The following is a 21,378-nucleotide window of genomic DNA, read 5'->3' on the forward strand; positions in this document are numbered from 1 at the left end:
TGAACCTCTTCTCCCCCAACCTCCACCTCTGGTACTGTGCCCTGTGCCAGATACTGCTGTTGTTGCTGAAAAGTTCCCGATGGACTGACTGCCCTACAGATCTCCTTGACTTCCCGGGGCTTCTGCCCTAGTCACTGTATTCCCTAGTAAGATGGAATGTCTTTGAGAGCACAAGGCCTTCATCACTTTTCTATTTGTACCTTAATTATTTGGCATGTAATAAATAATAAACGGTTTCCCCCTCTCTCCTTATTCCCTTTTCTCTTTCTTCCTTTCCTCCCTTTTTTCTTCCTCCTTCCTTTCTCCCTCTTATTCCCTCCCCCCTCCCTTCTTCCCTTTCTCCCTCCCCAGGGGCCGGTTATGTTTTAAAAAGCACCCTTAACACCTTTATTATTATTTTTTTATTGGCCCTCCCAACCAAGGGGTCCTTGGGAACTGAGAAGCGGTTGGGCAGGGAGGTGGGGAAGGAAGCCACATTGCAGAAGGTTAAGGGGCATCTGAGGGAGTCTAGCTACGCGTCCAAGTTATCACTAGTATGATTCTTTGCAGATTCCCTGCTGCCGGTGGGCGCGGCTGGGAGCAGGGGCATCCCCGCGGCGGCCAAGGGCAACTTCCCGGGCGGGAGCCGGCATTGCCAGGGAGACGCGGCCCTTGCCTTGCGCCTTCGGGGCCCCGGGGCTGACTCTCGGGGGCCGGGGCTGAGTTCTGGGGGGCTGGGGCTGACTCTCGGGGGCCGGGGCTGAGTTCTGGGGGGCTGGGGCTGACTCTCGGGGGCCGGGGCCGGCCTTCTCCCCAGGGCACCTGCCTCCATCGGGCCGCCTTCTGCCCTCCCAGCTCCGTGAAGCCTCAGCCCCCTGTGCTCTCGGACCCTGGGCAGCCCGGGGCCTGGCGGCGGGCCGAAGAGGGAACAGCTGTGTTTGTGTTTGCCTCGCAGGTGCCGGGGGAACCCCGGCTCCCAGGAGCCCGGAGCTGGGGCGCACTTGCCGCTGGCCTGGCCCGGCCCCGGAGCAGGGCTCCCCTCCCCGATCCCCCTCCTCCCCCTTGGGGTCTCGGCTCCGTCAGGCTCCCGGTGGCCCCTGGATTCTGCAGCTGCTCTGAGGCTCTGTCACATGAGCTCCTTCCCTTGCCCCCCCTCCTTTCCTTTCCTCCTCCCCTAGCAACGGGAAGGCTGTGGCTACCGGGGACCGGCCTGGGGCCAGGAGACTGCGGGCCGGGCTCCGGGTGCGGGGCGCGGGGCGCGGGGCGGAGCCGCCCCCCACGGGCTCCCTGCGGGCCGACCTGAGCAGCCCGTGCGGGCCCAGCGAAGGCCCCCCCCCGGCCCGGCGCCCCCGCGCTTCACGTTTTCTCCGCTGTCCACGAGCCCCCCCCGCCAAAATGAGCCGGCCTCACCCGCCCGGGTAAGTGACACCTGGAGCCCGCCAGCCCCCGCAGCCGCCGCAGCCCAGGCTCCCCTCCCCCTTCCTCCGAGGGAGGCAGGGAAAGGGAGGAGGGGGGCAGGCGGGGAGGGGGAAAAGGAGGAGGAGGAGGGAGGAGGTGGAAAAGGAGAAGGAAGGGGAGGAGGGAGAGGAGGAGGAGGGGAGGAGGTGGGAAAGGAGAAGGAGGGGGAGGGGGTGGAAAAGGAAAGGGAGGAGAAGGCGGGAGGAGGAGGAGGAGGAGGGGGAAGGGGAGGGGAAAGGGAGGGGAAGGGGAGGGGGAGGGGGAGGAAAAGAGGGAGGGGGAGGAAGAAGAGGGAAAAATCTAGGTAAGGAGGTGGAGAAGGAGGAAGATGGGCCGGGGAGACACCTAGAGAATTCTGGACCGCCATGTGGATGGCTGAAATCCTGCGGGAGCCAATCAGCCCCCCCCCCCACTCCCCACTTCTCTCCTGAACTAAGCAGCCCCCTTTGAAATGTTAACTTGAAGAATTAAAAACTCCAGAATAAGTGGATGAGGGGAGTGCATCAATTAAGCTGCGGCTGCAGTGGGGATCTGGAAGACCCCGCGGTGCGGAGCATTGTATGTTTAAGTGTAAAATTACAGGTCACCCAAATCTGCGCTAACTTGGAGAATTGAGACTGAAAACTAAATGCCTCCTCCCGTGCCTTGCATACGAATGAGGCCCAGTGCGATGGGAAAGAGTTTTAAAGATGTCATTGGCAGAGAAGTGCTTCATTGCAGGCCGGGCACCCCTTGACTCTCGTAGGATCTCGGGAACCTTAGGAAGTTGCCTTTGGGGAGGCCGGGAGGATGGGGAGGACGGAAGGACGGGGAGGACGGGCAGAGAGCTCTCTTGAGCCCTAGGCTGACCTGGGACAGGCCTTTTTGGAGCCCAAGGCCGCGATCATCCGTCCCCATTTACCTTTATTAGGATCTGCCTCGGGAAGATGAGCTTGGCAAATACTTCAAATATCTCGAGAAAATTAAGACAATCATTAGCGGATGCGGCTTTCAAAAAATGGCTTCAGTCCCTTATGGAGGGTGGCAGGAGAAGATCCAATTTCCTTTTGAATTAAACAATGTAATGCATATTAGATGAGTTTTTATTATGATACATCTAGGGAGCCAAGAGCTATCCTAGTTGATCTTGCAAATAATTTTAAGATGCTTTTCTTTTTAATTGAATTTATTGTGCATTATTGAGAGCAGCAAATTAGCAGAGGACAACACATTTAAAGTCATTCGAAGTTTGTGATGTCTGAAATGCAGCATTAATGGCTACGCTTGGAATTTATAGTCTAACTTGCAGATTTCACATTTTAATGAATTCTCTGGGCAGATGAAATAAGCTTGAATGACTCAGAAACTGCAAGCAAAGGAAGGCACCATGATGGAAATCACTTCCAAGCCTTTCTGGGAAACGGTCCAGGGATCATAATGATCCTTGACTTATCGGCAACACCTTTAGGTTTGCAAGGTGCCTCGAATCCCCATCATCCACCAAACAGCGAGCGTTTATTAAACACCTACTATTCGCCAAACTGGTGGTTTCATTTGAATCTCACTTGTTAGAGAAGAACTAATCTCCCTATTTTACAGATGAAGAAACTGAGCCCTAGAGAACTTGTCCAGTCATCTAGAAGGCCTGCTGTGGGTGGTATTTGAACTTAGGTCCTGTGTTCAAGACTTGATGCTGTGTTTACTACTTTTTTTCTTAGCTATGAATCTGCTTCTCTCACAGCTACACTTGTTTCTTATTTGATCTTGTATTTTGGACCTGTCGGGATCAGGTGTGGAAATCGTTCCTGTGAATAATAGGCAGTCACTGTTCGGGAGCACTGAGCTGGTCAGTGATTTGCCGACACTTGTCAAAAGCAGGGCTTGCCTGTGGGTCTCTGTGACTTCCAGGCTGGGGTTAAGACTCCCACTTCAGTGGTACGATTAGCAATTGGAGCCAGAAGTGACCTAGACTAGTGGTTTTATAGAAACCCACACAGGTCTTGAATCTAGGTCGTCAGACTTCAATTCTGGCCCTTGTCCTTTATCATCCCGTCTCTGTATTTTGCATTTAAACAGTTCTGCACTTTGTAGGGCAGCCTTCGATGTGGCCCTGTTTTGTCATTTGCCGGAGTATTATTTTGGACGGAAGGAACATTCGTTAGTCTACAGCTGGTGTCTGGGCTTTGCCTCCCTTCAGGAAAATGAATGTGTCAGTCATGCTTGTCTTCCTGTATTTTTCAAGATTTTGGCTGTTGAGAGTCTGATTAGACCATTTAATCATCAATTTTTAAGTAGAGAAAATCTGTAACTGCTTGTTAAATTATAGATAATTGAGACTTCAGTTACTCTAGTCAAATTTTTTTCTGAAACTCTTGTATAACTCTTCACTGTGTCTACAAGGGGAAGGGAACTGGGGTTCTGAAGAGAACTTGAGAACGAAATCTCATTCAACCTCCCCCTGCGCCTCATATCTCCTCTCCCACTCTCCTCTGGCACACAAGAAGTCCCGGACAATGTTGCTCTTTAGGTCTAGGTTTTTAACATTGTAACGTGAGCCCCCATCAGTGTGTTACCTATAATAGCTAGTTAACAGAATTAGCTCAAAGCAAAGGTATGTACCCACAATGGTGTAGGAAGAACAGAAGTTAAAAAACATCGCTCCCATAAACTTGGTATATTCTCACCCTCCTCCACCCCACCTCTCCCCCGATCGCATGTGGTTATTGGGGAGAGTGGACACTGGTAGGCAGACATTTTGGAAACACATGTAGCCAAAAGAACTTGGATGTCTTCCACTCAATTTGCGGGGTCCTCATGGGCCTCTTTACAGCTGGACCTTAAAGTGACAGAACCCATTTTCTCTCAGTTCAAAAAACTCCTGATGTAATCTGTTAATAGCTCTTTATAGTTGGTAATTTTACCAACTATGCTGGAGGTATATATGAAATTAATGATTGATTATTGGTCCCTAGATTAACCTTCCCTATACTTCCCACCCCACTCCAACAGTAGATGTCTCCCACTACCCTTTTAAGACACAGAACAGATGTATTTATAGTTGCTTATGTCTGATGTTTCCCTCTTCTTCCTTTGTTCCTTTCTTTCTTCCTCCCTCCCCCTCTCTCTCTCTCTATTTTCTCTGTCTCATTCTTTCTTTCCCCTCTGCCTTCTCTCTCTCCCTCCCTCTCCCCCTTTCTCTCTCTTGCTTTCTCTTCCTCCCTCCCTCTCCTTCTCTGTCTCCCTCCCTCCCTCCCTCTTTCTCTATTTTCTCTGTCTCATTCTTTCTTTCCCCTCTGTCTTCTCTCTCCCTCCCTCCCTCCTTTTTCTCTCTTGCTTTCTCTCCCCTCTCCCCTCTCTCTCCCTCTCCTTTTCCCTCTTCCTCTTCCTTTCCCTCTCTCTCCCTCCCTCTCCTTCCTTCTCTCTCTCTCTCTCTCTCTCTCTCTCTCTCTCTCTCTCTCTCTCTCTCTCTCTCTCTCTCCCCTTAAGTACTATTTCTACTTCCTTAAGACACTGTCCATGTCCTGAAGTGTTTAGAAATTCGGATTTGATGTTTTCATTGCCAGTGATGATGCGAATCACTGTTCCATTTCTTTTCTTTCTTTGATCTATTAAATAAAGACTTTTAATATAAATGCAAGGGCTGGTACTAGATTATGACACCAGGAATGTGCAGGCATTGGCAAGAATATGCACCTGCTTCTACTTCACTTGTACTTTGTTTACTTTTACCAATAAGCTAAATCTAGCTAATGCGACTGCAAGAACTGTAAATCACCAGTGACCTTTGTTCCACCACTGGCTTTTTTATAGATAATGCGGATGATGATGGACTACGGTGATGGAAACAATAATCTAAAATTTAACACCACCAACACAAAGAACTGGCAATTGTACTTGAGAGCCAGATTTTCCAAACTACTAAAGTTTTCCTCTGAGTAAAAAGAATGGATTTTTGCATATGCCACCATTTAGAAATAATAAAAATTTCAATAGCAAATAAAGGGTTTCTTTAAAGCTGAGAAAGCTTTTCCATCATTACTAAAGCAGTTAGTTGTTATTACTTTATTTTCAAGGAGAACATGGTAATGAAGTACAATTGTACAATAAACCAGACATTTTAATTTCTCAAAACTCCACCAATCAATGAGGGATGCACTGATGGATCCCTTATTCCATTGCTTTTGGATTCTATTACTCACTTAATTATAGCATGAACAATTTACATAAAAATTGTAAATGGCCAATGCTGACTTAGGTTCAGCTATATTTTGGAGTAAATAAAAATGGTCATAAAGACCATTCACAAGGATGGTCTTTTGATTGTTTTTTAAAGTTAGGACTCAAGATTTAGAGGGGAAAGGGATCTCAGAGGTCAACTCTTCCAAACGTTCTAATTTTGTAGATGAAGAAACTGAGATACAGACAGAATAACAGACTTGCCTAGAGTTACACAAGTAGAAAGCAGCAGTTTCAGGGACTGGAACCAGGACTGAAAGTCACAATCATTTTCTGACATGCCCTTGTATGCTCCTTGTGACAAAGAAGAACAGTCAAGAGAAGTCAGCTGAGATAGAAGCTATAGATGAGGTCTGCAACATTCTGTACCCCTAGTCCCCAATCTCATTCTTGAGAGAAGAGGGCTGTGTTTGCTCAGTTGTTCTCAGAGTTTGGCCATTGTAATGAATCTAAGTTGAGGGTCACCTTTCTCCATGTTTCCATTATTTTAGGCTGGTGTCCCCCTGGCTCTAAAAGCCATACTTTGGTGACCATCCAGGGATAGTGGCTGAAACCTCCTAGGAGATTTCTATAGAGTGGAATATCTCAGTTGACAGATCCTTTGCTTAGCTTAAGTCACTTTCCCCTATGTGGTTCTTGTGTATTCAGTGTATTGATCTTAGCTTTTGATTTGTCCTCCATCTCCCCATCCCCAGAGCCCAAACACCAAATCTCTGACTGAAACAACCACAGGAAGCTGGCTGGCTGGGTAACAGAGACTTTCCTAGAAATACAGATAGTTAGCCTTGGCCTTCTGAAAATCACTCAAAGCGATGTGAACAGGTTTTTAGATGACTAAAAGAAGAAAAGGGAAAAAACCAGAGCCAGCTACAAGCTCGGATGACATTGCCTTTGGGTTTGGGGCATTCTTTTTTAACTTAGATTTAGTTTGTGGCAATAGCAATTTCTTGGATGGAATGGCTTCTGCTCACACTGAAGGACAGATCAGAAGAGATTATCAGGGTCTCGGCTCTGCCTGAAAATAAACACAGGAAGGAGTTAGGAATGACCCAAGCTCAGTAACCCCCACAAGAGCTGCAAGGAGGAAGAAGAGGAAGACACAAAACTGCAGGAGGCAACATAAAACTCAAGCATCTCCAGGGCTTCCTTACCAGGACATGGGAATATGTTGTTTAATTTTTTTAAATGTTATTGCAGTACAACTGGCTTCCTTTGCAGTCTTCCCCATTTCATTTTATGCATTGATAAAAATCATTCTGAGAAGGCCAACTTGGGCTTTAAGGAGCCTGAGACAAACAGGGGTTAAGGTTCCTGGCACTGACTTTGACCGAGCAAAATGATTCAAGCCACGGGGTGAATTTGGCTCCTGAGACGCTGCTGGGACAGAGGTTGGATGGGAAGCCCCATCTTCTGGGATCTGGACCTTAGATCACCTTCCCCGTTCTTAGATTGAGCCCAAAGTGTCCTGGCTCGATGGTTATACTAGGGGAGGAGTAAGATCTTCTGCGCAGCAATGTCTGAAATAATTGGGGTTTCTTTTTGAGAGTCGGACATTGCAGACTCTGGATGAAAACTTCAGTCGTGTGGGGACACATTGACATCCCCTTTCTGTTTCAGGTTCTCAGCAGCTTAGGAACAGCAGTAGCTGAGAGGAGGTGGGAGAGGTGGGTGGGGGAAGATGCTGTAGAATGGCTATTGTGGGGGGGGGAGCTTCCTGAGGCTGCTCTCCTGGCCCCACTTTCTCTGTTTTTTAAAGCGCTCTAATAGAGGAGAACAGTAAGGAAAGGGTGAGGGCACAGTTGGTGAACTATATACACAGATGTTTTTTGCAAGATATCCAGAAAAAAGTTCTTGGAATGGGAGCTGAAGAGCTGACTTGACCTTCAGCTTTCATCTCCTGAATTCACTGCAGCAGGGGCCGTTTGGCTTTTTCATAGAGACAGGAAAAGTCAATCACTGAACTGAGGGCTGTCAATGTAGCTTATATTGTTCTCTTAGCCTTAAGAAATACAGTATGTTCTTATTAACTTGGCAGGGCTGAGATTTGTGAAGAGGGACGGCGCTGGGAGCCGAAGGCTGCCTGTCCCTTCTCGCTCGTATTCTGTGATGGAGAGCGTGGTATTCTTTCCTCCATAGAAGAGACCCCCCCGAATGGGAAGTGAGATGGAGGGAGGCCGCCGGACTGCGCCTCTGCGTCCTCCCAAGGGACAGCAGTCGGGGAGCCCAGCAGCCTCGCTCCCGTTGGCTCATGCCAGATTCCCTGTTGGACGAGAGCCCTCCTGGGCAAACCTTTTAAGCCTTTTGAGTCTGTTTCCCCACGTGTGCTACAAGAGCATTGGGCTTGATATCTTTGAGATCTCTCTGTTCCCACATGGAGCAAATCCTCTGAAGGACATCATGGGTCCGGTAAAACAAACAAAGCTTTGTCTTTGTTTTGGCCATAATTTGGACTTGTGTACATCTGCTTGTCCTTGATCTCTCAACAGTGGGACGTAAGCTCTTTGAAGCCAGAGAATTTAGAATCTTTGCCTTTGTCCTCAGGCCGGGCAGAGTGCTTGGAACACGGGGTGGCCAGGCTGGCATTTAGCTTTCCAAAGGGCACGACCCCCAATCCCTGATTCTGAGAAGAAGCTGTGGGATCATGTGGGCTTGGGAGACCCGAGCTGTGGGGCTAATGGGTGTCCACCAGAAGTTTGGACCAGTATGGGGAGCTCTTGGAGTGGGGGCCCCCAGGCTGCCTAAGGAGAAGCAGAGACACCCATTGGAGAAACAGATCAGGTTGGAGGTCCTGAGCTCAGCAGCAGCAAGGGTGGGGCTGTGGGAGCAGTCTCAGAAAGTCCTATGAGTAGGTGCTAGAATTATTATCACATCTTCCATTTTAGAGATGGAATAGTAAAGCACAGAGACATTTACTGACTGTCCCCAAGGGGCCATTTAACCAGCAGAAGCTGCTTTGTTTTGTGGCAATGGACTCGGATCCTTTTCCGTGGCTCCCAGACACAGCTGCTGTTCACATGATGGCTCAAGTCTAACTTACTCTTGAGAGCTGGGTCTTATTTGTCAGGGCAATGCCCACAAGGGCTCCCCAACATGGGACTCCTCCATGTCAAAGAACTGGTCATGGCCAACTGTTCCCTGACTAATACCCTCCTCCTCCTTGCTCCCTGCTCAGCTAATTGGGCTTCTTAAAATTCCATTCCAAAACTCAAGTGACTTCCATTGTCTCCATGATCAAACAGAAAATCCTTCGTTTTTTATAAACTGTCCCTTCCTACCTTTCCAAACTTTAGACCATACTCTGCCCCATGAACTTTGAGCTCCAGCATCCTAGTGCCCCACACCCATCTCCTGGTTCCCAGATTTTTCACTCGCTTGAAACCTCCCCCTTTTTCTTCTCATCTCTTGGTAGCTTCCTCCAAGGCTCAGCTAACGTCCCATTTGTAATTAGCTTTTCCAGGCTGCCTTAGTGCCTTCCCTCTGAGATCATTTTCCATTCACACTGGATATATCTCATGCTTACAAGACAATCTTCCTGTTGTCTCACTCTTTAGGATGGGGAGCTTCCCCCCCACATTTGTTTTTCTTTGCATCCCCAGTAGTTAGCACAGTCCTTTCTCTCCAAAAACTCCCAACAAAACTAAATGCACACTACCAAACACAGAGCAAATGTGGTTAATTGTGGATTGAACCAATACTGATGGACACGTAAGAAGCAACATCTGCCACCCTGCCATCTTGGAGCATGGCTGTCTTGCTTTACCACTTCCAGAGGTGTTATTAATTCTGGCTTTATTATAGTCCTAGGACACAAAACTATGACGTTTGTTACTTTGCAATGGGACAAACCCTCTGAAATGATTTCATCTAATGATTGATTGGCAGAGAGATTTCTGATCTCTGTCAGTGCAAGAATTTCCATTCTTGGTGTTTTCCTACACTGATCAAATTACAAATCCAGTGAAAACCACCAAAAGCATCTTTCAGAAAATCCTTTCTTTGATTTTATGTTTATTGTGGTTATGGTCAGTTACAGTGATAATATTTGTATTACCTGAATCCACTTTTACTATCTTTGCAAGTTATTATTATGGGCTGAAAACAAAATCAGCCCAGTATGAGTACCTTATAAAATAGATTGCAGTTCTAAAAGTTAAAAAAAATTGGTTCAAACATTTTGTTGCAACACTTTTTCAGGAAAAAAATTGTAAATCTAAATTTAAAAAATTCAAAATTTGAAGAAAAAAAGACACTTAAAAGTGTTGATCCCTAAGGATGTCAGAGGGCTTTAGTAGCCATTGAAAAAGGAGATAATAGACAGTAATCAGAGCTTTGGAAATGCCAATGCAAACATAGAGACTACAGCTCAGAATCTCTATTCCTTTTGTTAAAAAGGCTTCTCGTTTCGTAATTATCCTTTGGAGTTTTTTTTGTTTTTTTTTACCTTCTCACTCTTTGCAATGGTGATATGATGGAGCATCACTTCTTGTGTCCTGGGTCCTTTTCTCTTTCAGAATGTCGTTTATTTTATTGATAGAGATTCAATCCTCTGTCACACTTTGTCAGACATTTATTTCAAGATCCTGAAAAATTGCTGGCTCAGAAGGGAAACCCTCTTTGGAAAATCCATGTAAGCAAGTGAGGTGATTTCTTCTGGGGGTCCAGATATTACCAGATGAGGAAGTTCTCATGCTGGTTATTGCTCTAAACTAAAGGGAAATGCTTCTCATGCCTTCACATTTTGAGCAAAACCTGTTGGGGACATTTCTTAATTCACCACAATCTTGCTGCTTCTTTTCCTCTTCTGTTCTTTCTGAGTGAATGGCTGAAGTGCAGGGGATCGGGAAGTAGATTTGATCTTGGCTTTAGCTGTCATCTTGATTACCCCTTGTTCTTGATGTTCTCCTTGCCAACCCAAAAAGACTTGAAAATTCTTATTTGATTGGCTGGGCTTCTGTCTACTCAAAAGCTCTTAGTTCATTTTATTGTTTATCTGAGTTCATAGCTGATGTTATGAGTACCTACATTTTCCTGTGTCAAGACTGAACTTTTCAGATACTCCTTTTGTGTGCATGGTTCTATAAGTAATGACTATGGCTTAATATGGTGGCAAGAAAGGAAAGAAACAAATGAAAAGGCTGATTGTAGTTTCTGTTCCATTCCAAATGAAGGGCTATGTGAAGGGGTGGTGTGGGGGGACTGTAATAGAAACCACACAAATACATCTATAAGGGCTACAGAGAGGTTTCACATACAAGGTAGTCCCAGAAAGAAGAAAATTAGTACTAAGGCTGCTCAGAGGTTCACCATATCCTTGGTATTAGCAAACATGGTGAACCTCTGAGCATCCTTAGTATTAGTAAATCTGGCAAACCTCTGAGCATCCTTAGTGTTAGCAAACATGGCGAAGCTCTGAGCATCCTTAGTGTTAGCAAACGTGGAGAACCTTTGAGCACTCTTAGTTTCAAGGGCTGGGGAGGAAGAGTAAAGCAAAAGAAAGATCCAGCTATATAGTGTAGGCACTAGAAATAGCACATTCTAGTTATGAAATGGCATTGTAAAAGGTAAAAAATCCAAGCAGAATTGAATCATAATATTTTATGGTAGCCATTAATTTGGCCATCTCTTTCCTTCTCCAGGCTGTGACCAGTAATATTTCATATTTGAAAATTTTATGTAGCATTTGTATTAAGTAGTTTTCTGTGACTTATAGTCCACTGCAAGAGCTTTGCAACAGCTTTATTCCTATTCAGACAAGAGCCTAGAGCATTCTTTTTGAAAAAATATAATTTCGGATGGTTTCAGTGTTTCTGTCACAGTAAGATAAGTAGATAGGTGGGGCAGTGGATGGAGTGCTGGACTTGGAATTAGGGAGATCTGAGTTCAAATCTTACTCAAGACACTTATTAGCTGTGTGAACTTTGGCTCTTTTTGTTTGTCCTTTCTGGAAGAGAACCCTGTCATCATGGAGATGGCGCTGTGACATGCAAGTAAATTGGATTTAGTAAGGGAAGGCTGAGCAGGGTCCCCTGCCTCACTTTCCCTTCCGGAGCCATTTGGACTCAGTGGTCAGATAGAGATCAGGATGACTGGAGATGGTCCTGGACTCAATGGGAAACTTTGGGCCTTTTTAAACTCACATCTTGCAGGTCTCAGTTTGATTGAGGCTGTGCCCATTTAGGGATTAAAGCTAGGGAAGAATTGAGGCAAAGAATCACCTCTTTTATCTAGTCCAAAACATCTAAATAAATAAATGACTCTGGGAGGGGAAGGGTTCTGGCCAAAGCAGAAATGACTGCTATTTTTATCCAATCTGAGTTAACCAGGACCCAAACAATGACCAAATGGAGTCTGGACTAGGACCTATTGGTGGCTAATGAGAATCGGACTGATTTTGGTTTAAGGTCTGATCCTTAAGAAATGTAACCAGTACCCCCCAAGATTATCTTGGGAGCGTTAGGAGATGCAAAAGAAAAGGAAAAATGCTTTTAAGAGCATCTGTAGGTCAGGGTATCATACCTTAACCACCACCTTCCTCAGTTTCCTCATCTGTAAAATTACTCTATTTACAACATGTTTGACATAGAATTATGGTGAAGATCAAATGAGATTACAAATGTGAGGTGCTTTGTTACCTCACCTCCCACCTTCCTCAGTTCCCTCATCTGCAAAATGACTATATTAACAACATGTCTGACACAGAACTGTGGTGAAGATCAAATGAGATTACAAATGTGAGGTGCTTTGTATGCCTTAAAGCACCGTATAAATAGTAGCTGCTGTCATTATTTCTGGGTGCTCTGCTCTCCAGCCCCCCACTCTGCACTGAACCTTCCCTCATTACAAGGACAATATTAATCCCAAACAACCAACGAACCCAGAGCTCTTCCCAGAGACAGCGGGTCCCCTATCCTCCTCGAGTTTTGAACCTTGTTTGTCCATGGGCAAAGGGAAGCATTTTTCATTGCCTGCTCCCAAAGGCTCCCGTGGGTCATTGCACTGACCCAGAGTGAGTTTGTTTTTCTTCGCCTTCTTTTCTTACTTTGTGTGTATTGTATCTACACCGTGTATATTGCTTCTCTCCCCAGCCCTGCTCTGCAGCTGCCGGGCACGGAGTCTCCAAAGGCTTCCTGACAGAGCACAAGCTCTAGCCGTCCCTTGTTGGAGAGATTTCTCGCACGGTCCTAGGAGCAGATTCCATGTCTGCTTTTTGCAGACTACTCTACCCTACTCAGAAACAGAGGCTCATTGGGCCAATCATTCGGTTGTGTCGATCCGTAAAACCAGACTACAAAGTGGTTCTCCGCCCCATGTCTCTTCTGCTTTTACTGCGATGGTGGCAAAGGGATGGAAAATGGGGCAAAGAATCTCTAGATTGTTAGACTTTGATAAGTCCATAGTCATTAACTTGGCTATTGAAGCTCCAAATGCGAGATCCTTATCCAATGGCCCACGAAGGGACATAATCCCAGAGGACTGAATCACATCACTCTGGCTATTCTAGGCTTAAGCAAAATCAATCAAGCAATCAATCGATTGACAAGTATTTATTAAGTGCTATGCGTTAACACTGAGCTGGATGCTGGGGATATGAGTACAACGAATGAAACACTCTTTACTCACAATTACTTTATATTCTAATGGAGGACAAGTTCACGGAGAATAAAGAGCGTACATATCAAATTAATAAGGACATAAATCCACACACAAGGTAGTGAAATAAGAGATAGTCTGGGAGGGAGGAAGGGAGGGATGCACCGGTTGTGAAGAAAAAATAAACAAATTCCAGAAGGAAGTGGCAGCAAAATGGAATGCCGGCTTACAGGTTTCCCTTAGAGAAGCAGATAAAACATTGACGAGCTGGCTTTATCACGTACCCAAAGGCAGAAAGACATGCCTTTTGTGGGATATTTGTTCCCATATTTGCAGTGTTCCCATGCACTAGTTGTAAGAAGGTCATCACAAAAACAGTGATCAACATCTGGTTGAAAGAAGAGACACAAATTCTAATAACTTGCTAAGGTCATACTTGAGGGTGGTTAAACATGTTAGAAAATCTGGTTCAAGGTGTAAGGTTCAAGGTCATTTGTAGGCTTCACTGGAGCTTCATGCCAGTATATCATCAGTGCTTTCATTAGAGAAAAAAAGAAAGGAACTAAATATAATAAACACCAAATATTATCCCTGAAAATGAAATTGATTTTATTTTAGCCTATGGGAAATAACTCATTAGAGGTGTGTCTGTATGCAGTCATGTCACTGCCTTGTTAAGAGAAAGGTCAAGATTAATATTAGGCTAGAAAAAAGAATACAAATGGAGGGGGGAAAGATATATAATTAAAACAATTCCAATTGAACATATTTAAATTAATTATTGGTGCCCAATTTGGGAAGTAAAATGGGCAATTATTAAATTAATAATGAAGTTTAATTAATATAATTTGATGAACATGGGGATGGATCATTCAGCTGGTGAAATGATCTTTCTGAGCTGCAGGTTTGACCATGTTACCTCCATGCTTAATATCTCTTCCAGTATCAAACATAAAATTCTTTGATATTTAAAGATCTCCATCACTTGGACCCTTTCTACCTTTTCAGTCTTCTTATACCCAACTTCTCAATATTTAATTACTTTTTAAAATAATTCCAAGTTATTTCCATAATGATCAGGAAAAGTTGAATGGTCCCCCTATTTAGTACCATTCTGTTTTTCTATTCCTTTAGCTCCACCCACTCTATTTCTGTTTTTTATTTTTGCCAGTAACGTGAATGTGAGGTGGATCTTCACAGTTGTTTCAATTTGAATTTTACTTATTAGTGATTTGGACCATTTTTATGTAGTTGTTGCTCATTTATTATTCATGTAGAGTGCTCCTTCTGGGCTCACTCCCCTAACTTGCACTTGTGGTTGTGAGTCCTAGAGGGACGATTTGTGTTCTATGGGGTATTCCTGAGAGGCTATATTATCTCTAACAAGCCCCCGGTGATGTGATTCCCCACTAACAATTTACCAGTTAATTTTGTGAAGATTGTTTTAGACAAGATTTTTACTGAGATGGTATAACACCTACAATCAATGGAAACCATTTCTTTGGGCAGAACTGTCGCAAAAAAAAAAAATATCCACAATATACATGGGGAGAGTGGACATATATTTAAAGGATAATGCCAGTAAGGAATGGGTATGGAAAACACAAGTCTGATCAGTGTCAACTTCCACGTTGGAACCCCCTCTCTCCCCTCCTGTCATCCCCACGATGCTTTGCTTGGGTGTTGGTGTTTCTGTTGGGCTCTGAGGGGCAAGTGCCCTTCTCTAGTCCACAGATGGAAGTCCTTTCTTGTGGGGTGAACAATCCTAAGCTTGCATTAGATTTGTAGGCAAACGTGGTTCCTTCCAAGAAGAGAATTCTGAGCACTTGTGGAGGTTTGCTTCAAGTTACGCATTGTACCGGTTCAATCAATTGTTGCTCCACCCAAATGTGGCCATGAAATGAAAAGTCTGCAAGTTAACTTGCCAACAGACTACACAGATGGAGATCAGTGGGTTTTTTCCTAGTTGTTTCACCCAGACATATTAAGAATGTAAATAAAATAATATTAAAGTTCTCCACCGGCTACATCATTAGAATTTGCTGAGTGATCCTATAAGTCAGTATTTAGCATAATCACTGCAATCTGGCAGCTCCGAATGCAATAAAAAAGGAGAAAGTAATATAAAAGAATTTCTAGAATATCAGTTCAATCACTTCATGTAAAATGCAGGCCACGGTTTGTTTATGGTTTAATTCGGATGGCAAGAAGCTTCCTTATTCAAAGATGGAGAATGGTTGCCTGTGTCCATTGCCTCTTTCCAGTTGGCGTCAGCCTTCCTTGGAAGGGCGAGTTTGGATGTGATTTTTTGGGGTCTTTTTGATTCCCCCAGAGCTATATGTCCAACGCAATGCTGTGGTGCATTAGAAATTCACCAAGTGATGATGGATTTTGGGTTCTTTGGGTTGTTTGGTAACTTCCTTATGCCTTATATACATATATATAGTTATATGCATACATATAGTTATGTATAGATAGTTATAGATGATGATAGAGTGTAGAAAGTCAATGTTGCCTGTAGATGTCCCTGTCTCCCTCATCCAGAGGGTCAGATGAGATCCGGAGTCCAATAGATGCACCGATGGATGGTAGAGGGATGTCATTACCGGGGTCACACAGCAGGATAACAGAAGAGAATGAGCCGCCCTATCTTCCAAGACCCAGAAAACTCCCTCACTACCATTACTTGACACAAAATACTTTTTAACAGATTTCTCATTGAGTTGCCTTTTCACAAATAGGATCATAGATTTAGAGCTGGAAAAGACCATCTTGTGGGTCCTCTGGTTTAACTCCCTCATTTTCCAGATGAAAAAGCAGACTCAGAGGGGTGGGAAGAAGCAGAGCCCACCCATGTGGGCATTTTTGCCAGACCCACGATGTTTCTTTCCACCTTCTTATGACGTTCTTTTACTGATATTCTTATGTTGATAATATAATGGATTATAATATAATAATTGATAATAGCCTGAAGCAGTCTCCAATAATAACTTCACACAATGCACATGGTAAACTCTCGGCTTTATGTCCTTTCACATTGTGGGAAGGGAACAAAGCTTATTACCCTCTCTGGATGGCATCCAGTCCTGGAATTCTGTGACTCTGGAACGCCTGGTTCTCCAGCCTGACAAGCCAGTCCCTGGAAGTCACCACAGCTTTCCTGGCACACAGGCTTTTGTCTAGATTGCTAATGGCATGGACACCTTTGGTATTTGATGGAGACGAATTGACTTTGTGATCTTTCTCTTACTGGAAAGAAAATCCGGCATCTATCTGGCAAGCAATGTAATGGGTCCAGACTTTGCAGTTGAGCCTTCTTTAATGTCCTCAGTTAGATTAGAAACACTGGTATTTAAATGCTTTAATCTATATTTATGGGTTTTTAAATTGTGAGAGCAGGAAAGGATTCACCAGCCCACAAGCCTTTTAATAAAGGCACCCACTTAGTGCTAGGGACAAAAGAATCATTGAGGAAAGAAACCAGAGAGAAGAAAGGGTTTGGTCAAACAGAAACTCTGGTAGCAAAACTGAGACTCCAAGGAGGCATCAAACACTCCTAATCCTGCATTTTTCTAGGTAAATGTTAGCTTGCCTCTTCTTTCCCCCCCCCCCAGTCTATTGAGTTCTATTGGAGCTGGTGTCTGGCCAGGCTTGGGGATCCTGGGCTTGGGTTCTATCTTACACTGCTGCACTGAGGATTTCTCCTACAGAGGAAAATGAACTTGCAGGGAACTAGAAAAAACCCAAGTATTTAAAATAAAACAAATACAAAAACCATAATTGAGTAGAAACTTCCAAATACAAAAAGAGGAGAACAATATAAGAAATATGTATAGCCATTTGGAAGGGACTATACAATGATTTGTTTTCCAACAGGGGGATATGATACAAATGGTCCTTCAGAACTCTAATCAGTCTCCAGATGCCGCAGAGGTAGTTAAGAAAGGCAAAGAACCTGAGTAGGGGGTTCATTATGTTTTGATTTGATGATCTTGTCTTTCATCTACAACTACTGATTTTCTTGTCATTGTCTGGATAGTATCTCAACTTCAAGAACCCCCAAACTGCATTTTCTTTTTTCCCTAAACCTGTTCCCCCCAATGTCCTTTGTTCCTAATGGAATCAACATTCTAACACCTTGATTGTATGTGATGAAATCACCCAAACTCAATGAATAGTGTGCTCCCAATTTGTGTTAAAAATACTCATGCTGAAAAAGAAAGGACTCAGTTATTGCCAGCAAGGAACTTGTCACCTTGGAAGGGAAGGGCACATGGTACATATGCAGTGATTATGATACAGAGCAGAATCCATTGGCCAATCAATCAAAAACATTTATCCAGTAGATCTATTAGGTATCTGGCCCTGGAGATACAAAGACAAAAATGAAATTCTCCATGTCCTGAAGAACCTTATGCTCTATGATAGAAAGTTCTTGAGAGGGGCATTGAGAAGTACGGCGAGAGTTCTGAATGGTGAGACTCAGGGAAGACTTTATGGAGGAAATGGCCCATGACATGGCTCAGGATCTTTGGGTGGGTTCCTTAAAATATCAAGTCTTCTAGATTTTTGTACCCGTCCTCAGCATAAGACTGGGTTTTCCTGGTGCTTTACACATGGTGGACACTTGATAAATGACTGTTGATGAATTTGGCTCAGAAAGTAGCGTGATGAGTATTGAAATATGGTAGAAAGTCCTTAAGAACTAAAAATTTCCATTGAAATTGAGCAGATTTAAATATTTGACTTAATTTCCCTTTTTTTTTTATATCTCCAGTGTTTTGCATAATCATGTACATCTGTACATCCATATGCATGAGGGCATATACACACATACATATGAATCCTACATAAGTAATATCCATATCACATGGTATTACATATATATTTTATACATTAGTCTAAATCTCTACTGTCGGTGTCTGGTACAAGATAGTCACCTTAGGAATTCCTTCCTTTCTCCATCTTCCTCCCATTATTTCTGTGATAGAAACAGATAATTTAAGATATACATGAAGGCTTGAGAGAGTGGGCAAGAGGAGAAAAATCACAAAATGTATGTGTGTATATATGTACAATATATATGTATATTTGGGTATATTTATCATCTATCTCTACCTCTTCCTATTTGTTTATCTATCCACATCCATTCTGCTACCTATTCATCTAGCTGTCCTATCTATCCATCTCCTGTCTATATTTCTAACTGTCCTATTTATCTATCTATTCATCTGTCCATCCATCCATCCACCCACCCATCCATCCAACCATCCATCTATTCATCCATCCACCCACCATCCAGCCAGCCATTGTACATCCATCCCTCTATCTCCCCAAACAGCAACTCCAAAGGTGACCGGTCATAGATCCCGTCCATCGCCATCTGTGTGAATAGAATCTGAAACCCCCCAAGCCATCCATGGTCACCTGCCTTTTAGTTCTAGCCCCTGCATGATGCAAATACAATCTTTCTCTCACTTGATAGATAAAATTGGGTATCAGATCTTCCATTCCCTGATGTGTATAACAAGGTTTTGTCTTTTGATGTGTTAAAGAAAAATTCTCCTTGTCCCAGCTCTGGTTGATCAGTCACAACCCCCCAACATTTGTTCATACCCCTATGTCTTAGGTGCTGTGCTAAATACTTGGGGAATAAAAACAATTCCACACTACCTTCTCCCAAGGAGGTCTGTGCCACGGGAGGATAGAGTCAGAGCAAGCAGTGCCTTTAGGTACCCCTCCCTCTTGCCATCACAGAACCTGAAACCCCACCCCTAGGACCAGTCGTCTTTAGCAGTGTCTTTTCCTGCTGTGGAATACCCAGTGACTTTATTTAGCCATTTATTCCTCTATGTGAATGAATTGGTCAAAGCAATTCCCTTCAGAAGACCAGCCTGAGTGAAGCTGTCCAGGATTCTATCAGCCCTCCCCCCCAAAATGGGGCTTTCGAGGACGAAAAGGTGAGGAAAGAATTGCTAAAAGGGGTCTCATCAAGCCTGTACAACCGCAATCTGCCCAGCAGGGATGAGCTACTTTGGGGACGGTCACCTTATTTTGTCTCGTTGCCAACTTCCTACCAAAGTAGGAAACAGAAAAGACAGAGGCCGAAAACCCCTCGCCAAGCACCTAGCGTGTCTATGGCTGATGCCCGAGCTGCCACTGGGAGAACTTACTATTTTTGTGGGGAGGATGTGTACTGAGATCAGTTCTAAAGCAGGTCTGCCCTCATAGGTGGTCAGAGCCACGAGTGCGGCAGAGTGGGGATGAGCTGAGTCCCACCTTCTTTTACAAATGAGGAGTCCCAAGTCCAGAGACGTCCATTTCTTCTCTGGTTGGAGGGAGCTGGGATAGACCTAAGTGTTTTGACTCTTGACTAAAAGGAAAATGAAATAGATATTGAAAAAAAAAGGAGTAATGACTTCCGTTTCTCAGATCTAAAAAAAAAAGGATCAATTAATAGGAAGTCCCATCTCAAAGAAACCAGGTAGTTGGATCAGGTGATTATTTAGTTGGCTACAGTTTCCAGTTTATGTATACCTGTCATCTCATAAACCTACTGTCTCATGCTTCTTTCTGGCTGCTCAGCCCCTAACACAATGCCTTGGACACAGTGGGCGCTCAATAAATGTCTATTGATGATGGCCATGATGATGAAGCCTTTCCTTTTACTTGGGTTTCCATGGAAATCTATTTTTGGGGCCAGATTAAAGGATGGGCAGATGGGGGGGAGGGGGTAGCCTTGGGGAAGAGATCTCTTGACTTATTGCTGTAGATTTTTTAACAGTTATGATCCCTTAGCCCACTGATAAGAGTAGTAGAGAAAAGAACTAAGGTGCAGGGTAGAGGATTTGAGAGGGGCCAGTGTTGGGCAAGAGGATTTTGGGGGACCTCTTTTGTGAATGCTACTTTCAAGACCATCTCAAAGAAAGAAAATATTGTCTAAGCATAAGGACATTGTGCAAGCTTAGGCCTCCATTCAGGGCGAGTCCTGACTTCTTGGTCCCCTTTCTTTAAGCAGCCCTTGAGCATTCCTGTTTACATGACTTTGCAAAAAGATTAAGACAATTGAGTCAGGAAAAGAGACGGCCAAGTCTATCCTATCACAGTACATTGATGATTTCTCTTACAAGCCTGTGAGCCGTGGAATCAGGATTGTTATTATTGAAGGACACCTTCTCACCTTCCTGCAGATGAGCAACTGAAAAGATATTCTGAGAAATAGAAAAGGGTAAGGAGCAAAGGGGGACCTTTCAGTGGCAGGAAAGCTTTGTCCATGCGCCCAGGCCAGCGGGCTGGTTAAGAACTCCTCCCCGCTGTCTGCTGCTGGTTCTAGGGGTGCCCACATCACTCCAGCCCCAGACAGAGCTCGTGGGAGGATTTATTCCTGCTGCCTGAGCACATGTTACCACTTTGAACTGGCCCGATGGGACCTTTCTTCCTGTTCCAACTCAGATCACCCCCTCAGAACCACTTCTTTCTCTGTACGAGGTGAGCTCCAGGCTTCCTGGAAATATGGCTCTTGGACATTTTGAGAAGAACACAAAGGCAGCTGTTCTCTGGAGCTCCATGGAACCGGGAGCACTTTCTAGATAAATACAAATTTGGAAGGCTTACCCTCTTGGAAGCAGAGTAGGAGAAAGAGCAGAGGGAAATGCCCTAGACCAGGAAAAATGAGAGACTCACACCCAGGTTCTGGCCCTGCTGTTCTCTGGCTCTGTAACTTTAGGGAAGCCTTAGCTTTGGTTTTCCCATCTGTAAAATGGGAATGATGATGCACTTGCTTTACCCACACCTCCTCAGCTTGTCACCGGGGCTCACGGGCCATTCCAATGTCTTTAAAAAGCTAGGTGGTCGTGGTAAAACGGTGCTAGCCCCTGTTGCCCAGAATCTAGACCAAAAGAGCAACTCCCGAGAGCCTGAGCTTGGAGGAGTAGCTCAGCTCTGTCCCGAGGCGTCTCGTCCTGCCAGACTCTGGCCTGGCTTCTTCAATCAAGGCCGTAGGAGATCCCAGGTAGACCCGAGGGCAGCAGACCCGAGGTAATCCGCCATTGTAGCAAGAAAGCAGTACGGAGCGAGCCAGCAGTTCCCGGGCTAGCATTGGCGAGGAAGGCCAGTCCCGAGAATGGAGGCCCATTG

The 21,378-nt window shown here is 44.6% G+C and overlaps 1 protein-coding gene across 6 annotated transcripts in view; it reads left to right on the plus strand.

Annotated features, from left to right (window-relative positions):
- Positions 1-778: 778 nt before the first annotated feature.
- The window catches only part of ERICH3 (glutamate rich 3), a 132,697-nt gene continuing 112,097 nt past the window's right edge, over positions 779-21,378 (plus strand). For 2 of the 6 annotated variants that reach the window (XM_031968870.1, XM_031968866.1), the window contains exon 1: positions 787-1,397. In XM_031968870.1, coding sequence (XP_031824730.1) covers positions 1,375-1,397 — 23 coding nt within the window. In that variant the 5' untranslated portion in view covers positions 787-1,374. Of the gene's footprint in view, positions 1,398-19,957; positions 20,471-21,378 lie in introns of those variants that run through there. The other 4 variants (XM_031968873.1, XM_031968872.1, XM_031968865.1 and 1 more) reach the window with 4 other exon arrangements.

The sequence above is a fragment of the Sarcophilus harrisii genome, chromosome 4 (genome assembly GCF_902635505.1).
Source record: "Sarcophilus harrisii chromosome 4, mSarHar1.11, whole genome shotgun sequence".
NCBI lineage: Eukaryota > Metazoa > Chordata > Mammalia > Dasyuromorphia > Dasyuridae > Sarcophilus > Sarcophilus harrisii.